General features: G+C 43.4%; 1 protein-coding gene across 1 annotated transcript in view; it reads right to left on the bottom strand.

Moving 5' to 3' along the window:
- The window catches only part of MTMR7 (myotubularin related protein 7), a 95,630-nt gene that overhangs the window by 18,522 nt on the left and 55,788 nt on the right, over positions 1–21,320 (bottom strand). The window contains exons 5-7 of the mRNA XM_051965461.1: positions 15,255–15,383; positions 14,022–14,156; positions 7,907–8,039 (exon numbers count right to left, since the gene is read on the bottom strand). Coding sequence (XP_051821421.1) covers positions 7,907–8,039; positions 14,022–14,156; positions 15,255–15,383 — 397 coding nt within the window. The remainder of the gene's footprint in view (positions 1–7,906; positions 8,040–14,021; positions 14,157–15,254; positions 15,384–21,320) is intronic.

Raw genomic sequence — 21,320 nt, 5'->3', positions numbered from 1 at the left:
GGTTTGGCTGCAGTATCTGAAGCAAACCCAGCCACATACAAATGTATTGAATAGGTTAAAAAATCTTAGTATAATTATGAAAATCCTCTGAAGAGTCTCCGGGTTCCACAGATCACCCTTTGAGAACCAGTAGGGTAGACAGATATACATAATAAGAAACACTGGCTAGATAAGAGTTGACTTCTTTCCTAATTTAATTTTTGTTATTGCTCAACTTCATTTTGTATGTAAAGCTAAAAGGTATCTCAGGAGTATTTAACTCCAAATTAGTTATCTGTAATAGAGGGTTTTGATTTCCACTTTACAAAAGGATCAAAGGCCTATTCTTAGTCTGAGGACATTCTATCTGGCTTCTATTATCTGGGTAAGATGCTTCTGACTAAAGAGCTGATTCTAGCCACTACACCCTAGCAGACCAGCTAATATGGCTTGCATGGCGCTGAAGAGATGAGTAGCCCCTCTGACTCCAACTACGGCTTCTCCATTGCCCCACACAGCCTGCTTCTTCTCACCTACAGTCCATTAGCCAACCTGGTGCTTAATATACTGCCTGACACATAATTGGCGCTTAATAAATGTTTATTGATTGATTGACTAGTTGATAGTGTGTCATGGCAGCTTAGGTTCCCCTAAAAGTAATACCCTCCTTTACTTCTTTTTAGAAGCTAATATTATATGGGAATATAATGGAAAGCTAGCTGGGGCTTCAAAGGTTTTCTAATGTGCTTGTTTTCCACGTAGCAACTGAAATGACTCCACTTTCTGTCCAGCTCAAAAGACAACACGAACAGCTAAGTTAGTCAAAATGATTAAGCTCCACAAAACAGATGGGAGCCCCGCTGAGACTGGGAGACAAAACTGATAGGTCTGTTTGCACACTTCAGCCCACGAGCAAGCAGAAAGGTCCATTTGTTTGTTCCCAGCACCAATTCACAACCAATATTTACACACCTTTTTACTGAATAAAAGTCAGCTCCAGCTGCCGCTCATGGAGCACTCCTGCTGCCAGCTCCTCAGAGGAGTCAGTTCTATTAATATTTGCTTTAAAGAGCTGAGTTGACAACAGCTGGAAGCCTGGGAGTGGCTGTCCACCCCGGTGGAGCCCTTTCTGTTGTCCACAAACAGAGCAGGACTCAGGACAAAGCAGGGTTCCTCTAAGGTTCTGGGGTCCTTCTGAGTCAGGTCAGAGATTCTAGGAAGTCTACATTTCTCTAGGCTGACAGAGGGTCGAGTCTATCCACTCTATCCCCTCTGAGAGAATCAGGAAGGCAACAGAAGAAGGACCCGAAAGCAGAGATGTCAACTTGAGGCACTTGGTTGTGCGCTGGGACTTTATCTTCAAGTCTATAAATTACAGAAAAAGCTTTGTCTACATTAATTGGGAGATTGTTCTAATCTCCCAGGAAACCACCGAGCACAGCCCTGAGGCATTATCCCCACAGGCCATGCTGAAAATCACCTTTTCTGGAGGTTACATAAAAATTGTGCCAGCCCTGTGCACTGCTGACTCTTCTTCCCCCACCATGACTTATGGCAACCTGACTTTGTCACTTTTCCTCCCACTCATGATGGCTTCAGTGCCTTGGAAAGATGTTTTAGAGGGGATAGAAGAAGGGAGAGAAATATCAATAATCTCCAGCACAGTCTCCCGGACACCAAAGTTGGGTCCCACCAGATACACGTGAAGATACTCTTGGAACTAAAAATCAAGTGATCTTGGTCAAGGTTAGTCTCCAATGTCCCATCATAGCCAGAAGGTGAGCCAGAATTTTTAAATCAAAGAGGGTAAGCACTGGTACATTGGAGAGCAGAGCCCATTATTGAGTTCCCATATTTGCAGGTGATCTAAAAATCCTATGATAATTATTGCCCTCAGCCCTATTACCTTTCTTCTACTTGGTCTCCAGAAGACAGAAGAGATGTTGCCCAGGGCTGAGAGTAGCCCAATTAAGGACTGAAAAGCTCACTATAAGCAAGCAAGACCCTAGCTGGTCAAGTCCTTGGCTTTGACAATCCATGAGATCAAGACAAGTGCCAGATGGTTCTTAACCTGGAGCAGCCCCTCTTCTGTATTCTGGAAACCAAATAGAAGAAAGGTAATGGGGCTGAGAGCAGCAATCATCCCACAATTTTTTTTGTGGTATGATTTAATTTTATTTTGTTGAAAGATTATGTGACCATCCCACAATTTTAAATCAGCTAAACTGATTTACTCAATTAAACATAAGATTTTGATATAATGACCAGTGAGAGATCAAACTTCCAGAGGCAGTATGGAATATTAACTTAGAATTTTTTTCTATTATAAAGTCAGACCAAAGCAAGTGGCAGCTAACTCATAGGTTCTCTTTGGAGTGAAAAGCAAGATATAGTTTCCTTCCTTATCTCTTTTAATTAGATCAATCTTTGCTTTTGCTTGATCTGAGATAAGGATGGCTACCCCTGCTTTTTTGATTTCATCTGAAGCATAATAGATCTGCTCCAGTCTTTTACCTTTACTCTGTATGTATCACCCTGCTTTAAATGTTTCTTGTAAACAACATATTGTATCACCCTGCTTTAAATGTTTCTTGTAAACAACATATTGTAGGATTCTGACTTTTGATCCAGTCTGCTATCCGCCTCCTCTTTATGGGAGAGTTCATCCCATTCACATTTACAGTTAAAATTACTAATTCTATATTTCCTGCCATCCTAATATCCCCAGATTATACTTTTCTTTTTCTTGCCCTCCTTCCCTTCTTCCCTAGTATTAAACTTACTGGTCCCACTTGCGTCACGCAGCTCTCCCTCTTTAGTATCCCTTCTTCCTCCCTTTGAATCCCTTCCCCTTTCTTGTACCCTTCCCTTATTACTTTTTTTCCTTTTTCGGAGTGAAAAGCAAAGGAAATGGTAGAGGAGGTTTTAATATATGTCAACAAAAAATATTGCTTCTGGGAATACTTGGTCATCTTATGATAACTAGGAGCACAAAAAGCTACTATGAGGATCACAGTAGTGTAGGAGCCAATGTGTCTCATAAAAGATGAAGAGGTAAAAATATTCTACAAAGAACTCAATAATAAGACCCTCCAAATTATATTAGATATATTTCCCTCCTTGGAGACGCTGATGCTAAAATAAGATAGCATTGGCGAAAAATATGTTGGAAAAAATGCATTAGCAAAGATATCATTTTTATGAATAATATACATACTTAAATATTATGAATACTTTCTTCAAGATGAGAGACAGAAGGTACTAGACAGGGGAAGAATTAAAACAAAAGAAAAAATGAAACAGGAAGCTAAATAGATTATATACTAGACAATAAATGATTGGTTAACTAATTGCAGGAACTATCCCTGAATCAGATGTCCTGTGGGCAAAATCAAAATGAACATAAAATTATAATAAAGATGACAAGAATACAGAAATGAAATTAAAGCTACTTCACCTTGACTTTATTCCTTATAGAACATTAAAAAAAACACATCAACATAGACTAGCACCATTTTTTACAAGAGTTTAAGCAATGGAAAGTAATATTCACAATGAGGGAAAATCCTAGAAATCATTTTAGCCAAGCTGAGAGACATGGCAACCAGAGGCAATGCTGATATGTACATAAGCCCTGCCAAGGCTTAAGGAAGATGGTGGGAGGTCAACAGGAGCATCTCCTAATAAAACAGCAAAAAATAATAAAAGGAAAAATTGTCCACCAAATGCTTGGGGAGGAACCCAATTAAGTCAAATCATTCCCAAAATATCTAAAGACGAAATTGAAAGGGAGAACAGACTGATGAAAAATGAAAAAGATCTGTCAGGATGACATCAGACTTTTGTCATCATTAGTGATATGACAGCTTGAAGAGTGGGTACATCTTCAAATATTGGAAGGGTTATGGAAGAGTGATCATTTGGCAACAGAAGGTAAGAGGAGCAAGGACTGAAAGTTATAGAGAGACAAATGTAGGCTCGAGGTGAGGGGAAACTTCCTAACAAGAGCTACCCAAACCAAGACACATCCCCGAGGAAGTGGCGAGCTGCCCATGGGGACTGGCTACAAAATCCATCCTCTGCTGTGAAGTAGAAGGATTTAGTCAGTGGCAGGCTGGATTCAATGGCCACAGAAGGCCCTTCCAATGCTGAAGTTCCAGGACTCTGGGACAGGAGCAACAATTGGGGGTCCCAAATGTGCCCATTGTGTCATGATTCCTAACGGGATGCCTGAAGAAGTAGAAATGAATCCCCCCCAAAAAGCCAAAACAGAGAAACATTCTACAAGACCAAGAGGACCCAGAGGAGATTCATCCTGGAAGCAATGCTTTTTGGAAGTACTGACCATCTGAACAAAAGAGAGTTGGTCAAAAAGTGGGGGAAATCACAGTTAGCATTAATGGTCCAAAAAGGAAATGAGGAGGAGATTAATATCCATTGACCACAATGTCTACTTCAGTTCTCAAACACTGAAGTGGATCTATGATCACGGCGACTTCCTCAAATGATACGTATCACAGTCACCCACTATTGCCCATCTAGAGGGACACTGTCTACACTCCCCCATAAGTTTACCATGGGGAACCTCACACTGTGCTGGCTCTTTCTCCTAGCTTACATTTACTGCCATTCATCTCTGAAGTTTCTCATGTTCTCTGGTTCATGTTCTGCTCACACCTACCATGCCCCTCTCCATCGCTCTCTGTATAGTATTTATTTTTAATTCTTAAAGAGGGCAAGAGCCCTCGTTCACTCTTTTAACCCTCTTTAACTTCACTAAGTTAAAATCCTGTCTGATATTTAGTATATGTGTGACTATGGACAAGTCTGAACTTCAGTCTCCTTATCCCAGAGGGGCTTCTGAAGACCCTTCCCAGCTATAGATCAAGCATCATCTTTAAACATTGGAATGAACAAGATGGGGCTTTTCCCCTAATAATTATTAGTTCCATTAAAGGAGTATGGAAAATCCCCTGAAGGCAATCTAGCACATGCTCTCTTCCCCATTTAATTATGGACCCGAATCATTATCTATTATGTAGTTTGTCCCAGATCAGTCCAGCTGTGTTCATCATCTTCACCCATTTGTTTTTCCTGGATGTATAAATGATTAGAACCTTTGATTGGTGCAAGAGGCAATGAGCACAATCTCACCCATAAACATTCGGTGAATCTCATCAAGGACAATAATAATAGTAATAATAATAGAAACAACAACTAGTAGTTATTTAACACTTCAAAGTTTACAAAGTGCGACACATGTTAATTCATTTCAGTCTCACCACAACCCTGGGAGGTAAGTCTTATTATTATCCCCATTTTGCAGATGAGGAAAACTGAGGCAGGCAGATGAAATACCCAGCTGGTATTGAAGCAAGCTTTGACTTTGGATCTTCTGACATCATATTCTGAGTTGACTTTATGAGGTAAGGCAGAGAGAGAAGCATTTTTTTAAAGCATTTACATTCTTGTAAATTCTAGGGCCACAGATAAGATTAAGTAGGATAGTCTCTACCTTCAAGAGTCTTACATTCTACATCAGAGGTGGGGAACATCTCACCTAAAGGCCTGCAAAATCATTTGCTAAGACAACTACAGGCAATAATGAGCTGAAAGCTACGTACAACAAACTCCCACTGCTTGAGTTCTATAAGTTGATAATTTTGTATGGCTCATGAGAATAATAATTCATTTTGGACTCTTACTCTATTCTAATCAGTATTAATCAATCTGACAGAATCATATCAAAGTTCTGTATATAAGCCATGAGCTGCAGATTCTAAGTTCACTTGCTTAACTATAGGAGGTTAACTAAAGGCTCTCCACCCTTGTGTTGCCCTGTGATGATGACCAAGGCTGGCTTGGGAGAGGTAACAACTTAATGGAAATTCCCCCAAAATACTTTTTGTACTTCCAGACCAATCCTTGGTCCAACAGGAGCAGATGATCATCTTATGACCACTTAGGTCACTGACTATGATGACTTGCACCATTTCCTCCTGTCCAAATTAAGAAATCTATCCATCTTATGTGGAGACATTTCTTGCTTCACTCAACTTGTGACCCTGCTGACATATTATTTTGCTTATTCAGTAGAATTATTCTGAATTTGTTACAGCTGTTCTAGAATGACTGGATATTCAGTCATATAAACTTAGGGCCCTGGAAGGAGGAGGTATATCAAATCATTAGAAGGGCTCATGGATTCGTTAATAAACTGCCATCAACTCAGAACTCTCAGTCTCTCTTATTGTAGGTGAGATAATTTTAATCTCCACACTCACAAATATCCAAATGGTCCTTGGAAGAAAAAGGATCCCTCACTTTTGTTCTACATAAAAAAGTGTTGGAAAGAGGGTAGGAAGGTACATGTGGCCAATACAGAAATTTTTTATCTCTGTATGTAACAGGAGATTTTGTTTTTCTTGGTTTCTCATTTGGGGAATGGAGGGTGGAGAAGCAAAAGGGAGAGAATACTGATTTGAAAATACAATAAAATTTAATTTTAAAAAATCACATGAATTGATCCAACCATTCTGGAGAGTAATTTGGAATTATGCCCAAAGGGCTCTCAAACTGTGCATACCCTTTGATTCAGCAGTGTCTCTATTGGGTCTGTATCCCAGAGAGATCATAAAAGAGGGAAAAGGACCTACACGTGCAAAAATGTTTGTGGCAGCCCTTTTTTCTAATGGCAAGGAACTGGAAACTGAGTGGATGCCCATCAGGTGGGGAATGGCTGAATAAGTTATGGTTATAAGTTATATGAGTTATACGAGTTATATGAATGTAATGGGACATTTATGTTCCATAAGAAATGATCAACAAGCTGATTTCTGAAAGGTCTGGAGAGACTTACATGAACTGATGCTAAATGAAGTAAGTAGAACCAAGAGAACATTGTACACAGCAACAAGACTAGGGGATGATCAGCTGTGATGGAATTGACTCTTCTCAACAATGAAGTGATTCAAGACAATTCCAATAATCTTGTGATGGAGAGAACCATCTGCATTCAGAGAGAGGGCTATGGAGACTGAATGTGAATCAAAAACACAGTATTTTCACCTTTTTTGTTGTTGTTTTTGTTGTTTCCTTATTAGTTTCTTTCTCATTTTCCCCCTTTTTGATTGGATTTTTCTTGTACAGATGATAAATGTGGAAGTGTTTGGAACAACTGCACATGTTTAACCTATATTGGATTACCTGCTATTTAGTGGAGGGGGGAGGGAGATAGAAACTAAAGTTTTGCAAGGGTGAAAAATGCTGAAAACTATCTTTGCATATATTTTGAAAATTAAAAAACTTATTATTCAAAAAAAACATGGAACTCTTAGGGATTATTGTTGAATTCTACAAATTGAGGGAGCATGTTTGAGGAAACGGGGGCTCAATGGGAACAAAGATGAGAGGAGTTTCATATTTTGGGTAACTTTGGGGCAAATTCCAGATGACATTACTAGGTTTCGAGAGCCAGCAGTGGTAGCTGGAGCATCACCTCCAGGCCCATATTACACCTCCCAGTTCACCCCATCCATAATGCCATAATCCAACACCATTTGGTGCAAATTTGTGCAAGGACACAATGAAGGACGGGAAGGGATTGAAAGTACCTCTCCCTGATTTTATAGATGAGGAAACTGAGATGTATAGACTTTTCCAAAGTTATACAACTGGTAATAAACAGAGCTGGGATTTGAACCCAGTCCTCCGGCTCCAGGGCCACAGTTCTTTGCATTGCCCCACGATACCTCCAAATTCTTATTCCAATAAAAGTACCAGAACACAGAATTCACAGGAACACCCCTAACCTGAGACTAGCCTGGCCCTGAGAGGGCAAGGCTGGGCCCTGCATCTCTGGGCATCCCGGTCCTGGGAGATTAGGGGACCTCTGCTTGGGGACAGGAGGGGAGGGGGGCTCACTCACCTTCCAGCATTTTCTGCAGGCTGCTCCTCATGACGTGGATGTTCTCAATGCCAATGAACTGGAACTTGATGTTGGCGTAATTATCCTCATTCTCATAGCCCTTGCCCGCTGCACGGTTGGCCATGGCATTGAGCTGCAAGGCGGAACAAACCTGGTTATGTTCTCAGGGGTGGGAGCCCCTGCATTTACGGGCAGCCCACCCCCATGCACAAGTCCCCTCCTGCTGAGACTCCAAACCTTAACACTGCCTATGTCTTATATATACATAGCACTTGACCATTGTCTTCCCCATTGGAGTGCGAACTCCGTCTTCTCAGTCAATGTAAGAAAACCATATGGATAAAGGGGCTGGCCCAGCTTTACCCAGCCTTTCCCACGGGAGCCATTGAAATCTCTGGGGGCTTTTTCCTGAAAGCTATGCCCTATTCCTCTCTGACAGGAAAGAGAGAGCTGAAAATCTCTATCGATGGACGCATCCAACGGTGATCCAGCACCTGGAAGAACACCTGGCGACTTGGAGAAGCCTTGGAGGGAGGTAGGGGCCGTGGAAGGTGTGGGAAGGACTTTGAGTAGAGAGAGGGTGCCTCGGGGCTCTTACGGCCTTTGTTTCAGAGGTCAGAGGGGGCCATGGTTGTGGGAGCCAGAAGCTGTGCTTCCCTTGCCTGCTGCTTTCCCTGGTTCTCAAAGGATCATCCCTTGGGTCAATAAGTGGAAAAACTCCACTTCCCGCCTGCTCAACAAATTGTGCATAAAGCAACGCCATGTAGCCCTCATACCCCCTGAGAGAAGAGACGGGGGCCTAGAAACTTTGGGCGTGACAGCATCAGGCCAAATTCATCATTAAATGAAAGACTTGGGAGATTCAGTGGTCTTCAAACTTTTGTTCTCAATCTCTTTATCCTATTAAAAATGATTGAGGATCTGTCCAAAGAGTTTTTGTTTATGTGGTTTATGGTTATAGATACTGATCACATTAAAAATAAAAACTAATTATGAATTTGTAGACTCTCTGAAAGATTTCAGAGATTCCCAGGATGCTCTGGACCAGACTTTGAGAACCACTGGTAGGTCCTCCATCTGGCCCGCCAGAAGGTGGCAGTATGTTACCTACCATCGGTCCAGTTGAGTAAGATGGGGATGTCTCAGGGGCTCAGCTCCCAGGATCCTAGGTTTAAAGCTCCAAGGAGACTTGGGGGCCAACCCTGCACTGTCTTATCCACCCAGAGCTGGCAACCTCGTCCAACACCCAGATTTTACAGATGAGGAAACTGACCCCAAGATCACATAGGTAGTAAGCAGAAAAGGTGAGATTTGAAGCTGACCAAGTCCTTGTATTTCAGAGCCAGACCCTCTTTCCCCATCTTTGGGGATAAGACAGTCATGGGGCAAAAATTGAAAAGATACACACTGGAAAAAAAAAGGGGCTCACAAGTTACTGTCAGTCTGGATGTAATGTGGTCAGGGCTCTTGCCCTGCGCATATGGTGGAAACACCCCTTTCTCGCTTCCAAACCAAGGGCCTACTGTAATTTATCCACCCTCCTCCCCAGGGAGGCCCAGAACCCCTTCTGGGCACATGGCATCCCCTTCTGAAGTGGCCAAAGCTGGAAAGCTGCTGTGGTCTCTCAGCCCCTAAGGAAGCTGCTTCTTAGATGCTCCTTTCCATCTTGGTAGGATCCAGTCAAATCTGGATAGCCCTCTCCATTGCCCAGTGAGGGATTAGGGACCTTTTATCAGCAATTGCCATAGAGTTCTATTTATTGGACCTCCAAAGGTCCAGGGGTGCCTTAGGTACCACGTGTTAGGAGGGTAACCAATATGGTGAGGGGCTTGGAGACTACGTTCTTCTGTGAGGGGACAGAGGATAATCAGACAGAGAACAGTCAGGAGAATGTGAGACTCTCTTCAAGACTGGAGGGGAATTACTTGGAAATAATTCTGCTTGGAACCAGAGGGACAAGGAGCAAAGGGGAAAGGAGCCTCATGGTCTGATGCCCCAAAGGGGAAGAAGGCGCACCCTGCTAAGTAGGATCTGAAGTCTACCAGTGGCAGTGACATAACTTGTGCTTGGTGGAGATGTAAGGGTCAGGACTTCAGCCAGTCTGTAAAGTAAGTAGTTATGATGCCCATTGGGTAGATTAGGAAACTAAGACTGAGGGTAGTCCCACGCCCCATGGATACCCAGCCAGGAGGTATCAGAGGTGAAATCTAAGCTCAGGGGGACCGGCCCCCCATCTGGTACACTCTCTAGGTGGCCAAGTCCGCCTGTTTTCCTATCTGACCATGTCCTCCAGGAGGTCTTGGGGACAAGTTACCATAAGAGGTCCAAAGAGCACGGAGTTTGCATTTAAATCCATCATTCAACTAAGACCTGCTGCATAAGGTGTCGGGGAAGGTCACAGTGACCCACAAGGCCGGCCCTTGAGGAGTTATGATCTAATGAGGGGAGAGAAGCACATCCTTCAGCTCAATAAGCACTTAGTAAGCGCCTACGGGGTGCCAGCTGCTGGGGCCACCAAGACAAAAATGAGCTGCTCCCTGGTCTCCCAGAGCTTCACTCTGACCAGAGCAGGTGGCCCAAGTCCATGCTGACTTTGGGGTCTGTGTTTGAATCCTTCTCTGATACTTAGGGACTTGTATGATTCTGGGCAAGTCAGTGAGCTTCCCAGACCTCAGTTTCCATGGGTCTGGATGGTCTAAAAGGAGGTCACTTCTGGCTCTAGACTGAGACTACTTTAAAAAGGAAATGTAATCATAGCCAAAGGCTCTAGAGGAACCAGATCCCTGAGGGGAGGGTCCTCAGAAGTGGCCGAGAGCCCCGTGTCCTCACTCAGGGACCCTCAAGCTGGCTCTGTCCTCTGGCACTTGTGGGCATCCTCCGAGTGCTGGTCAGCCTTGCTCCTGCAAGAGGAAGCTGCTCATAAAAGAGTTCCTCTGAGGAAGAAGCGGGGACCAAAGTCTGGTGAAGAACTCTCTCCTCAGGGATTCCTTTAACCGAGGACGCTGCTGCTCACCAGCCTGCCAGGTCTAGATCGGGAAGGAGATCAGGTCCAACACTCTCATTTTACAGATGAGAAAACCACGGCCCAGGCAAGAGAAGGGACTCGCTCAGGGTCACGTAGCCGGCCATTCCCAGTCCCAGGTCTGAGGCAGCTCCACTTACACTCCAGCTTTCCATGTTGCAATCGTTTTAACCCTGATCCTTTAACTGAACATTAAATCTGAAATGCGATTAATTTTCTTTCCATGGAGACCTCAAGTATACATGTACTGCTGCCCCACATGACAGACCAGTCTGGTTCCCATTCCTTAATCTTCTCGGAGAGGAGGCAATGAGAAAGGGGCACCAGAACTCAGGCTGGGGTCCTGGCAGGCTTGGCCCACTCTCAGCCCCACCCTGCAGGCAGTCAGCATTTGGGTGTTCTCCTTCCAGGACGAATGGAGACTGGTACCAGCAGCACGTCCTCCCCCGCCCCGGCCAACCCAGATCCTTAGGGAGGAGAATCTGAAGGTGAGGTGTTTATATGGACTAAAGTCCCAGCAGCCTCTGGGGGCAAATGTGTGTGAGCAGAGAGGGAAGAAATGTGGGGAAAGAGGAAAAGAAGGGAAGGGAAGAAAAGCAGATAAAGGGAGAAAGGACAAGAAGGAAGAGAGAAGGAAAGGAGGGAAGGGGAGAGGAGAAGCGAGGAAGAGAGAGATAGGAAAAGAGACGAGGGAGAGAGAAGGGGGAGAAGGATGGGGATAGAGTAGAAAAAGAGAAGGGAGGGGAGGGGAGCAGATAGAGAGAGAAAGGACAAAAAGGAGAGAGGGAGAGGAGAAGAGAGGAAGAGAGAGATGGGAAGAGAAAAGAGGGAGAAAGAAGGGGGGAGAATGGGGGTAGATAGAAGAGGGAGGAAACAGAAAGGAAAAGGGAGGGAAGTGGAACAGATAGAGAGAGAAAGGATAAGGAGGAGAGAAGGAAAGGAGGAGGGGGAGAGGAAAGGAGAGAGGGAGAGAAATGGGAAGAGAGAGGGAGAGAGAAGGGGAGGAAGGATGGGGGGTAGAGAGAGGAGGGAGGGGGAAGAGAGGGAGAGGGAAAGCTGGGGGGGAACAAAAGGTCAAGGGTACAGTTTTTTGGCTCCTTAATGGCCCAGTGTCAGAACTGTTATCTATCACTGAGAAGAAATAATCCAGAAGCTAAAAATACTCCCCCAAACTGTGCCTCCTGATCAGCTAAATCTGGGATTGGCCCAGCTCTGTCTGTCATGGCATTTCCTTGAAGGTTTCCACAGTGGAGAGCAGCCTTGAGTCCTGCCCCTCATTAGCTGCTGAGCTGGGCTCAACACAAACCAAGGCTGAAAAACTGCCTCGGGCCAGGACCGAGCTACCCGGTGCCCGGGGGCGGCCAGAACTTCCTTTCTCTTGTGTCTCTGAAAGAGCAGCAGCCCCTGGGACAGCACAGAGCCTGGGAGGGGGGCAGACCTGGAGAGACCAAAGCTGGTCAGAGACAGAGCAGAGAGACAGGATTCAGGATCCCAAGAACGGATCCCGAGGGTCCACAGACCGCTAGTTTTCACACGCCAGTCTCCTATAGGAGGCTGATGCGCCATGTCAGACGCTGGTGACGTATCTTCTGCAGAATCTCTCTTCCTAACTCAGCACATACAAGAAGAACGACCTAGGAGGGTCTTTAACATCACCCCCACCCCTAATTCACCCTTAACATCACCCATCTTAGCAGGTCCCCTTGCCACTGAGCCAATGGGTAATGTCCTCATCTGTCCTTTCTTGGGGGAGATGGATGGATAGCCTTGATTCGTAGGGCAAGCTCCCCCTGCCAACTGTCCCCACTTCTGCCCCAAGGTTCCTGGCTCCTAAGATCCCATCAAAGCAACCCTGGGAAATCTCACCAGTAGGGGCTCGATTTTTCCTTCCTTTCCCCTTGTTCCTCCCCCAATCTGGGAGGCCCAGACATCCTCAGGCAGGAAGAACAAAGTGGCTATTCAGACCACTTAGATGACCTGAATGTCACCAAATACAAGCCCAGGGGTGAGATGGAGGGCCACCAGATCTCACCATCTGTGGAGCATCTTAAAGTCCTCTGGGCTTTGCCACCTGCCTTGCTGCTATGCCAGGCTAGCCCCCAGTCCTGGCCTGGACCCTGGGTCTTGCCATTCTCCTGAAGGTTTTGAGTCTTCCCATCTACTCTGCCATTTTGACATGTCTTGTTTCCCTCAGTTAGAATTTGAGTTTCTTGAGGACATGGACTGTGGACTCATCTTTTCTATTTGTATCTCCAGTCTTAAAATGGTACTGGGCACTTGATAAATCCTTTTTCATCCATCCATTTACTCAACCATCCACCCATCCATCCATCTATCCATTTATCTATCTATCCATTCATCCATCCATCCACCCCTCTATCCATCCATCCATCCATCCATCTATCTATTCATCTATCCATCCATACATCTACCAATCCATTCATCCACCATTGGGCTTTTCAAACCAGGCAAACATGAATTCTGTGCCTACAATGTACCAGTTTCACCCAGTACTGGGATTACAAAGAAGGGCTCAGAGTTGGAACTGTTGAGCCTCTGGTCACCAGACGCTGCCCACTAGCTGAAGAATGGCTCCACTTTTGAACACATTCTGTACCCAATGGGTCTGTGTGGCTGATTCTGCTTCCAAGCACTCCTGATAGGATGTCAAGTTTGACATTGGATTGTCCTAGGAGCCGCAGTGGAAAACTGGAAAGGACCTCACTGGCATCCTGTTGAACCCCACATTTTACAAAGGAAGTAACTGAGGCTGAGGAGAGACACAGACCTGCCCATGGTAATAAATATGAGGAGCAGGGTTTAGACCTTGATCCTGAGCCTTGCTGCTGCACAAAGACTTTGTGTCAGAGGGCAATGTCTTGTTCTGGCCATAGCAGCTGGTGACGGCCAGCTCCCTCCAGAGTGGAGGGCTGCTCTTGTGGGCAGCTGGGGCCCCAATTAGGAAGTCACAGGTCCTGAAGAGTTGAAGAGCAGAACCCCAAGCATCCTCCTGAGGCTGGACTGCCCAGATCCCACCCTCACCCCAAGGGACAATCACCCAGTGGATGCACTTCTTGGGGGCCTTGACCTCACCTTAGGCCGTGTGTCCACAACGTACATAAAGTCACTCCCGGGGTTGGCTCTTCGAATTGCCTGAAGCATCTGCTCATCCTCAAGACAGCGGGCACTGAAGCCGGACAAAGGCTGGCTGCTCCGGCAGATGGAGGCCTGGGGGAGGCAACAGAAACTGCTCGCTGAGGCTGGCCATGGACCCCAAGGGCCCCTGGGCACCGTACGAGCCACATACTCTGTACCTGAGTTACCACTCCCAAGCATCAGGTTAATGGGCTCTGAGCCGGGGCACTCACCAGCTCAAGTCCAAGGTCTGACATGGATTCAGTCACAGTGCAGTTCAGCAGATGGGAAATATGTCTACCCAGCTGTGGAAAGGGGTTAGCCCTCCACAGGTCTAAGTGGGATGAGACTACCAAGTACTGAGGACAGCTATTTAAAAGCAAAGGAGTCTCCAGAGGAGTGTACTCCTTCTGAGTGACCTCAGGAGGCTATACATTTATTCTGAGGTCACTGCCACCCTGGAAAATGACTCTGGATTTCCCTGCCGGAATGCCATCGTAGAGAGCTCCCTCCATCTCCTTACTTCATGGTGGCTTATGGCTTCGTTCAACATTCTCCACAAGGGAATAACAGCCCATCCAAGCGGGGAGGGATTCTAGAGAGCATTTGGTCTATCTGAACAAAGTCAATAAGCCTTTATTCAGCACTTACTATGTACTAGGCATTGTGCCAAGAGTGTTTTGGAAAAAAATTTGAGCCAGAAGACAAGATGGCAAAGGATTTGTCCAGGGAGATGTAATTTGCAAGTGGAAAAGCCAGCCCTTGAACCCAGGTCTCCAGACTTGGTTCTCCCTAGAGGTCCCTTGAGGCTTATGAATTTTCAGTTCATTTCTACCAATTAAACCAACTTTCCACAGACACCAAATTGGTCATTATGACCCTTCTCACAGAAATACACTGCTTCTCTGCAGGATGGCTCCAGCAGCACTTTGGGGACATGTTCATGGTCTCCCAAGGGGTCTATGAATGAGGGCCACATCTGAGCCCAGAACTAATGGTGTGGAAGGTCTCATCACTGCACTCGGCTACAAGTCACCAGGACACACAGAAGGCAGCAGAGCCAGGGTCCTGTGCCAGAGCAGGGCTGGACAACGCTGCTGATGAGAATGACCCTCCCCAACAGGGAAGACATAGAGACCCAGGTCACAGCAGACCAAGGAGAAAAAAGTCTGGAACTCAAGATTCACTCACATTGGTGTCTTTACAGTAATAAGACAAGGCAGGGAATCGCCGACGGCTTCGGAACTTGGAGCTACCCACGATAATATGCGCGGTGGCTGACCTGGGGACATAGACGTCAGTGGGATACGAGTCACAGACCTGTCCAACAGAATACAAGGGAGGCTTTAGAAAATTCACCGGAATATCTGTGCATTGAGACCCAAGCACCGGGTTTCCTAGATTTCTAAGTTGTCAGTCCAAGGAGAGAGTGGGGCTGGGAGAGAAGGAGGAACATAAGAGGGGAAAGAGAGAGACAGGGAGAGAGAGAGAGAGACAGAGAGACAAAGACAGAGAGAGAGGAAAGGATGGAGACAAAGAGACAGAGAGAGACAAAGAATCAAAGAGATAGAGAAGAGAAGCAGAGAGAGAGACGAGTCAGAGAGACAGAGACAGAAAGAGATAGAGAGACAGAGAAGCAGACAGAGACAGAGAGACAGAAGCAGAAATAGAGAGACAGAGACAGAGACAAACAGTTAGAGAGACAAAGACACACAGAGAAAGAGACAGAGACAGAGACAGAGAGGGAGGGAGAGAGAGACAAAGGAGGAGAAGGAGGAGGAGTAAGAGTAAGAGGAGAAAAAGTGGGAGGAAGAAGAGGAAAAGGAAAAGGAAGAAGAAGAGGAAAAGTATAGGGAGGAGAAGGAAAAGAAAGAGAAGAAGGAGGAAGAAGAAGAAGAAGAAGGGGAGAAAGGGAGAAAAGGGAATCAGGGAGGAAGAGAGAGGAGGGAAAGGGAGAGAGCCCAGCCCTGACCAATGGACCTTCATCACATGGCTTCAGAAGAATGTACAGAAAAGTTTAGGTGATGATCCCACAAGACATTATTCCAAGGCAATTTCTTCACCAAGGAATTTTTGGATTCTAGGACTGGGCAGGACCTCAGAGGTCATGTAGCCCAAGCCCCTCATTTGACAGATGGGGAAACTGAGGCTCAGGAAGTTTAAGGGATTTGCTACAAGTCACACAGCATTCTGCTGTGTCCTCACAATGGTGAGGTGGCTCCTTGTCTGTCATCAGAAAAGGTTTAGCAGCATACAACAGATTCTGTGAGGTCTAAAATTCTAAAGAAGACATTAATCCCTGGGGCTAATGGGAAACTTTTTTTTAAAATTTCTTGTAATCCTATGTATTTTATTTTATTTTTAAAATAACTTTTTATTGACAGAACCCATGCCAGGGAAATTTTTTACAACATTATCCCTTGCACTCACTTCTGTTCCAATTTTTCCCCTCCCTCCCTCCACCCCTTCCCCCAGATGGCAAGCAGTCCTATACATGTTAAATAGGCCATGGTATACAATATATAGATACAATATATGTGTGCAGAACCGAACAGTTCTCTTGTTGCACAGGGACAATTGGATTCAGAAGGTAGAAATAACCCGGGAAGAAAAAAAAAATGCAAACAGTTTACATTCATTTATGGGAAACTCTTGAGAAGGAAACTGAATACATTTTACAAAACAGGTCAGTGAATGGGGAAAGAGGATTTTTCTAAATTGGTCAATGTGGATACAGGGAATTCACCAACCAATCTGATTTTGAAATTTTTATTAATAACTTTAGTTTTTATATCAACAATGCCTCCCAATATATTCCCCTACCTCTTCTCAAACAGCTATCCCTTATTTAAAAAAAAAAAAGAAAGGAAAAAGAAACAATTAATCAAAAGTAACCAACTCATCAACCAATTTATACATAGAATTTTTCCTCCACCTCTGCCAAGAAAGAAGGGAGTTGCATGTTCATGTTTCTCATTCAGAGCCAATCTGGGCTATTCTAATTATATAACATTCATCTGTGATTCCTTTTTTCCAGTTGCTGATCTTTCCATTTATATTGTTGTAGTCCTCTATGTAATTTTTTTCACTTTACTTTCCATAAGTTCCTTTAAGACTTCCAATGCTTCCCTGAATTTTTAATTCATTATTTTTCAGAGTACAGCCACATCCCATAGCAGGCATACACAAAAAAAAAAGTCTTAGCCATTCCCCAATCAGTGGACATCTACTTGTAATTAGAAAAGATGTGTGTGTGTGTGTGTGTGTGTGTACACACTTTGGCATATATGGGGTTTTATTATCTTTAACGTCTCTGGGGTATATACTTAGCCAGAAGATATTGGGATCAAAGGATCTAGATGGGTTAGTTCCTTTCTTAACACAGTTCCTAAATGCTTTCCAGAATGACTGGCCCAATTCATGGTTCCATCAACAGAGTATTAATGTACCTGCAAATGTTAACTCCTCCAACTTTGATTATACCCAATTTTGTCTCTTTGCCAAGATACTGGGTATGAGGTGAAACCTCCAAATTGTTCTGATGTGCATTTCTCTTAATATTAAAGATTTTGTGCATTTTTCATTCAGTTTGTTCACAATCTTTGTGTATTCATTCTGGAATGGCTCTTGGTCTTATGAATTTGGCTTAGTGTCCCTATCTTGGATAGCAGACTTTTATCAAAGATATTTGAGACATTTACAACTTTTTTTTTATCCTAATTGCACTGATTTTTAGTTGTGCAAAAAGATTACAATTCCAAGTAGTTATATTTAACTGTTAAATAAATCTCTGTGATTGTTTCTATCTCTTGTTTAGTTAAGAATACTCCATTTATCTGTAGCTATAAAAGGCAGCTGAGCTGGTTCTTCTAATTTTTTAATAGTCTCACCTTCAATATTTGAGTCCAAAGTTCATTTTGACCTTATTGTGATAGAAAATTAATTTCCAGTTTTCCCAACAGCTCTTGTAAAACAAGAAATTCTTCCACAAGTAATATTTTGAATGCTGACTTATTTCAACTTAGATTTTTTTAAAAAAAAGATATGTACAAAAGATGGAAACAAAGGTAGTACCAGAAGATGCATGTAAAAGCATGGCATGGTCCTGTCTGGCCAAAGACATAAAAGACTAAGCTGGATCTTAGGAGCAGGAGTATGCTATTAAATGTTTAGTAACTGGCTCTCTAGGAGGATCAAAACTCGGCACAATTTTAGATTTAATTTGCATAATTAAATTTTGTCCATCAGCATAAGTCTAGATAATGAATAAAACAATCAAGCCCTGATTTATAGGGTTTCCCAATTTCAGAGGTATAAAAGCTTACCTGAATTTTAACAATCAGTTCTTAGGTGCTGATATGAACTGACTCCAGCACAGCCCTGCTTGGGAGGAAACTAAGAATAGCTGAAAAGGCTGTGGGTTATTTTTAAGCTTTAGTGTGGAAAAAAAAAGGCGGGGGGGGATGAAAGAACGGACAGAATCCACCTGATGTGAATGGGAAGCTGTCAGAGAAGAGATGGTGGAGTTGGTAAGTTCTTTTTGTCTTTTTGCCTGTTTTCTCTACCAAGGAAAATGATCTTTGGTCTGAAGAGGATAGAACAGAATTGGTTGAAGGGGAGTTGAAATCCAAGATAACTAGGGAAAGACTTTAAGTTATTGAGCCTGGGAGTACTATATCCCAGGAGGATGTTACTGTTAAACTAGACAGAGATTTGGAAAGAATAAAGAGAATAACATAGGACTTGAGAAAGGCAATTTTTCTCTTGATTTTCAAAAAAAAAATGGAGAATAAAGGCTACAAAATATAATCTAGTGAGCTTGACTTTTGTTCCTGGCAAAATTCAAGTATGCATTCTTTTTAGAGGATGATCCATGAATATTTAGAAAAGGAAGTGATCATAAAGAAGCAGTCAGGTTTCAGCAAGAACAGCAGTGCCAGATTAACATTATTTCATTTTTCTGATGAGGTTACAAGCTGTTAGATCAGGAAACTATGTTGCTATTCTATACCTAGATATTAGCAGAGTCCCTGATACAGTCTTCACGTAATCTTTTTGTAAATGTAGATACAAAAATATAGGCAGGATGACAGTCTAATTAGCTGAATCTGAAACTAATGAATAGCCAAATTCCCAAAGCATACATAAATGATGTAAGATGAACTTGAAAAGAAGTCTCCTATGGAGGGTCTTAGTGATCTAAGATCGATCCTTTTTATTTATTTATTTACTTTAACATTTTCATCATTGTCTTAACTATAGACAAGCTTACTAAATTAGATGTATTGGAGGCAATTTTTGCAAGGTCTTGGCAGATTAGGTCACTGAGATAATGAGATGAAGCTGAAATAGATAGATAGAAAAAAGAAAGATAGTCAAACTCTGGTCTGAAAAAATCAACTTCAGAAGTATAATAAGGAAGAAGACTATACGTCACTTTATCTGAAAAAGATCTGAGAGTGGACCACAAGATCAATATGCAAATGAATCATCATCATTCATTCATTAATTCATTGTAATTATAGCTGGTATATAGATAACTGTGCTGAACTGGAGTCAAGAAGACCTGAGTTTAAATTTGGCCTTAGATATTTACTAGATGTGTGACTCTGGGCAAGTCACTTAACTCTGTTTGCTTCAGTAGCTCAGTTGTAAAATGAGCTAGAAAAGAAAATGTCAAATCACTTTCTCTGCAAGAGTTGGAAATGATTGAAATGACTGAACAATAACAATAAATATAGCACTTGAAGGTTTGCAAAGCACTTTTACATGTGTTTACATCTCATTTGATTTTTACAATAACCCTGCAAGGTAGGTGCCATTATTATTCCCATTTTATAGATGAGAAAACTGAGGTTGACAGAGGTTAAAAGGTTTGCCCATGGTCACATATCTAGAAAAGGCCTGAGGCAAGATTTGAACTCAGCTCTTCCTGATTGCAATTCTACGTTCTAACTGTCTACTGCAGTGGTCCTCAAACTTTTGTTCTCAATCTCTTTATCCTATTAAAAATGATTTAGGATCTGTCCAAAGAGTTTTTGTTTATGTGGTTTATAGTTATAGATATTGATCATATTAAAAATAAAAACTAATTATGAATTTGTAGACTCTCTGAAAGGATTTCAAAGATTCCCAGGATTCACTGGCTACTGAGTCACCTCCCTCCTACTCCTGGACACATATCCCAAAGAAATCAAAAGCAAGAAATAAAGCTCCTAGACATATCAGGAGATTTATAGCAGCATCTGTAAGGGTAAGAAAGTTTGTGCTCATCATTTGGGGAATGGTTGACAGAGTATGGTGGATGCAGGAAATGAGCGTTATTGTGTTGCCAGGAATGATGACTATGAGGAATTCAGAGAAACACTAGAAGGCTTTTCTGAATGGATAAAGATCAAAGAAAATCCATGGGCTTCAATCCAGGTCATATGAGAATTAGTGGAAGGGACTGGGGATGTTTTTCCTGGAAAAGAGAAGAGAAGCCTTGCGGGGGACATGACTTCTATCTGTTATGGGAGTTCTGTGAGATGGGGAAGGGGTGAGACTTATTCTACTCGGTCCCAGAACCAGGAGCAGTGATGGGGCGGTATCCACAAGGCTCACTTGAGCTTCGGATGCAAGATAAATCTCCCCACACTGAGAGCTGTCCAAAAATGAGAGGGGTTGCTTGGAAGAATGGTGGGCTCCCAGTCCTTGAACATCTTCAAGCACTGGATGATTGCTTGTCAGGGATGTAAGATGGGGAGGGGGTATTCTGGATTGGGGGCAGATGAGCTAGTCTCCAACGAGATTAACTTTTATGATTCTATGAAAGTAGAACTAGGAAAGCGATGTACCCACTGACAAGGGAAAGCCAGCACTAACTCAGCTGAGCTCCAGTGAAGCATAATGACTGAGCTCCAGAGGATGCCCACTGAGGCACATATTCCTATTTCTGGTATAGAGGCAGGAGAAAATGGCTAAGGAATGTGGCATTCCCCCTCAGAAGGGACAGCTATACCATCTGCTTTTGGACCCCTGTGTTCCTCTGTTGCAAGGAAGGGTTTTACTGGGCCTGGCTGTACTGCCAAGATTCAAAGAAATAAAAGGAAAATAATAAGCCGACAGGAGCAAATCCTGGTTTATTCACCAATAATTTTTCCTTCTATCTGGTACCATTCAAAGGCATTGATTTTAGACATCACTCTTTAATAAAGAACTATACCAGGCAACTGGGAAATGAGCTTTGAATTAACTGGGTCTCATTCACTCGTGACT

The sequence above is a fragment of the Antechinus flavipes genome, chromosome 6 (genome assembly GCF_016432865.1).
Source record: "Antechinus flavipes isolate AdamAnt ecotype Samford, QLD, Australia chromosome 6, AdamAnt_v2, whole genome shotgun sequence".
In the NCBI taxonomy this organism is placed as follows: domain Eukaryota; kingdom Metazoa; phylum Chordata; class Mammalia; order Dasyuromorphia; family Dasyuridae; genus Antechinus; species Antechinus flavipes.
This window is presented reverse-complemented; position numbering and strand designations above follow the sequence as displayed.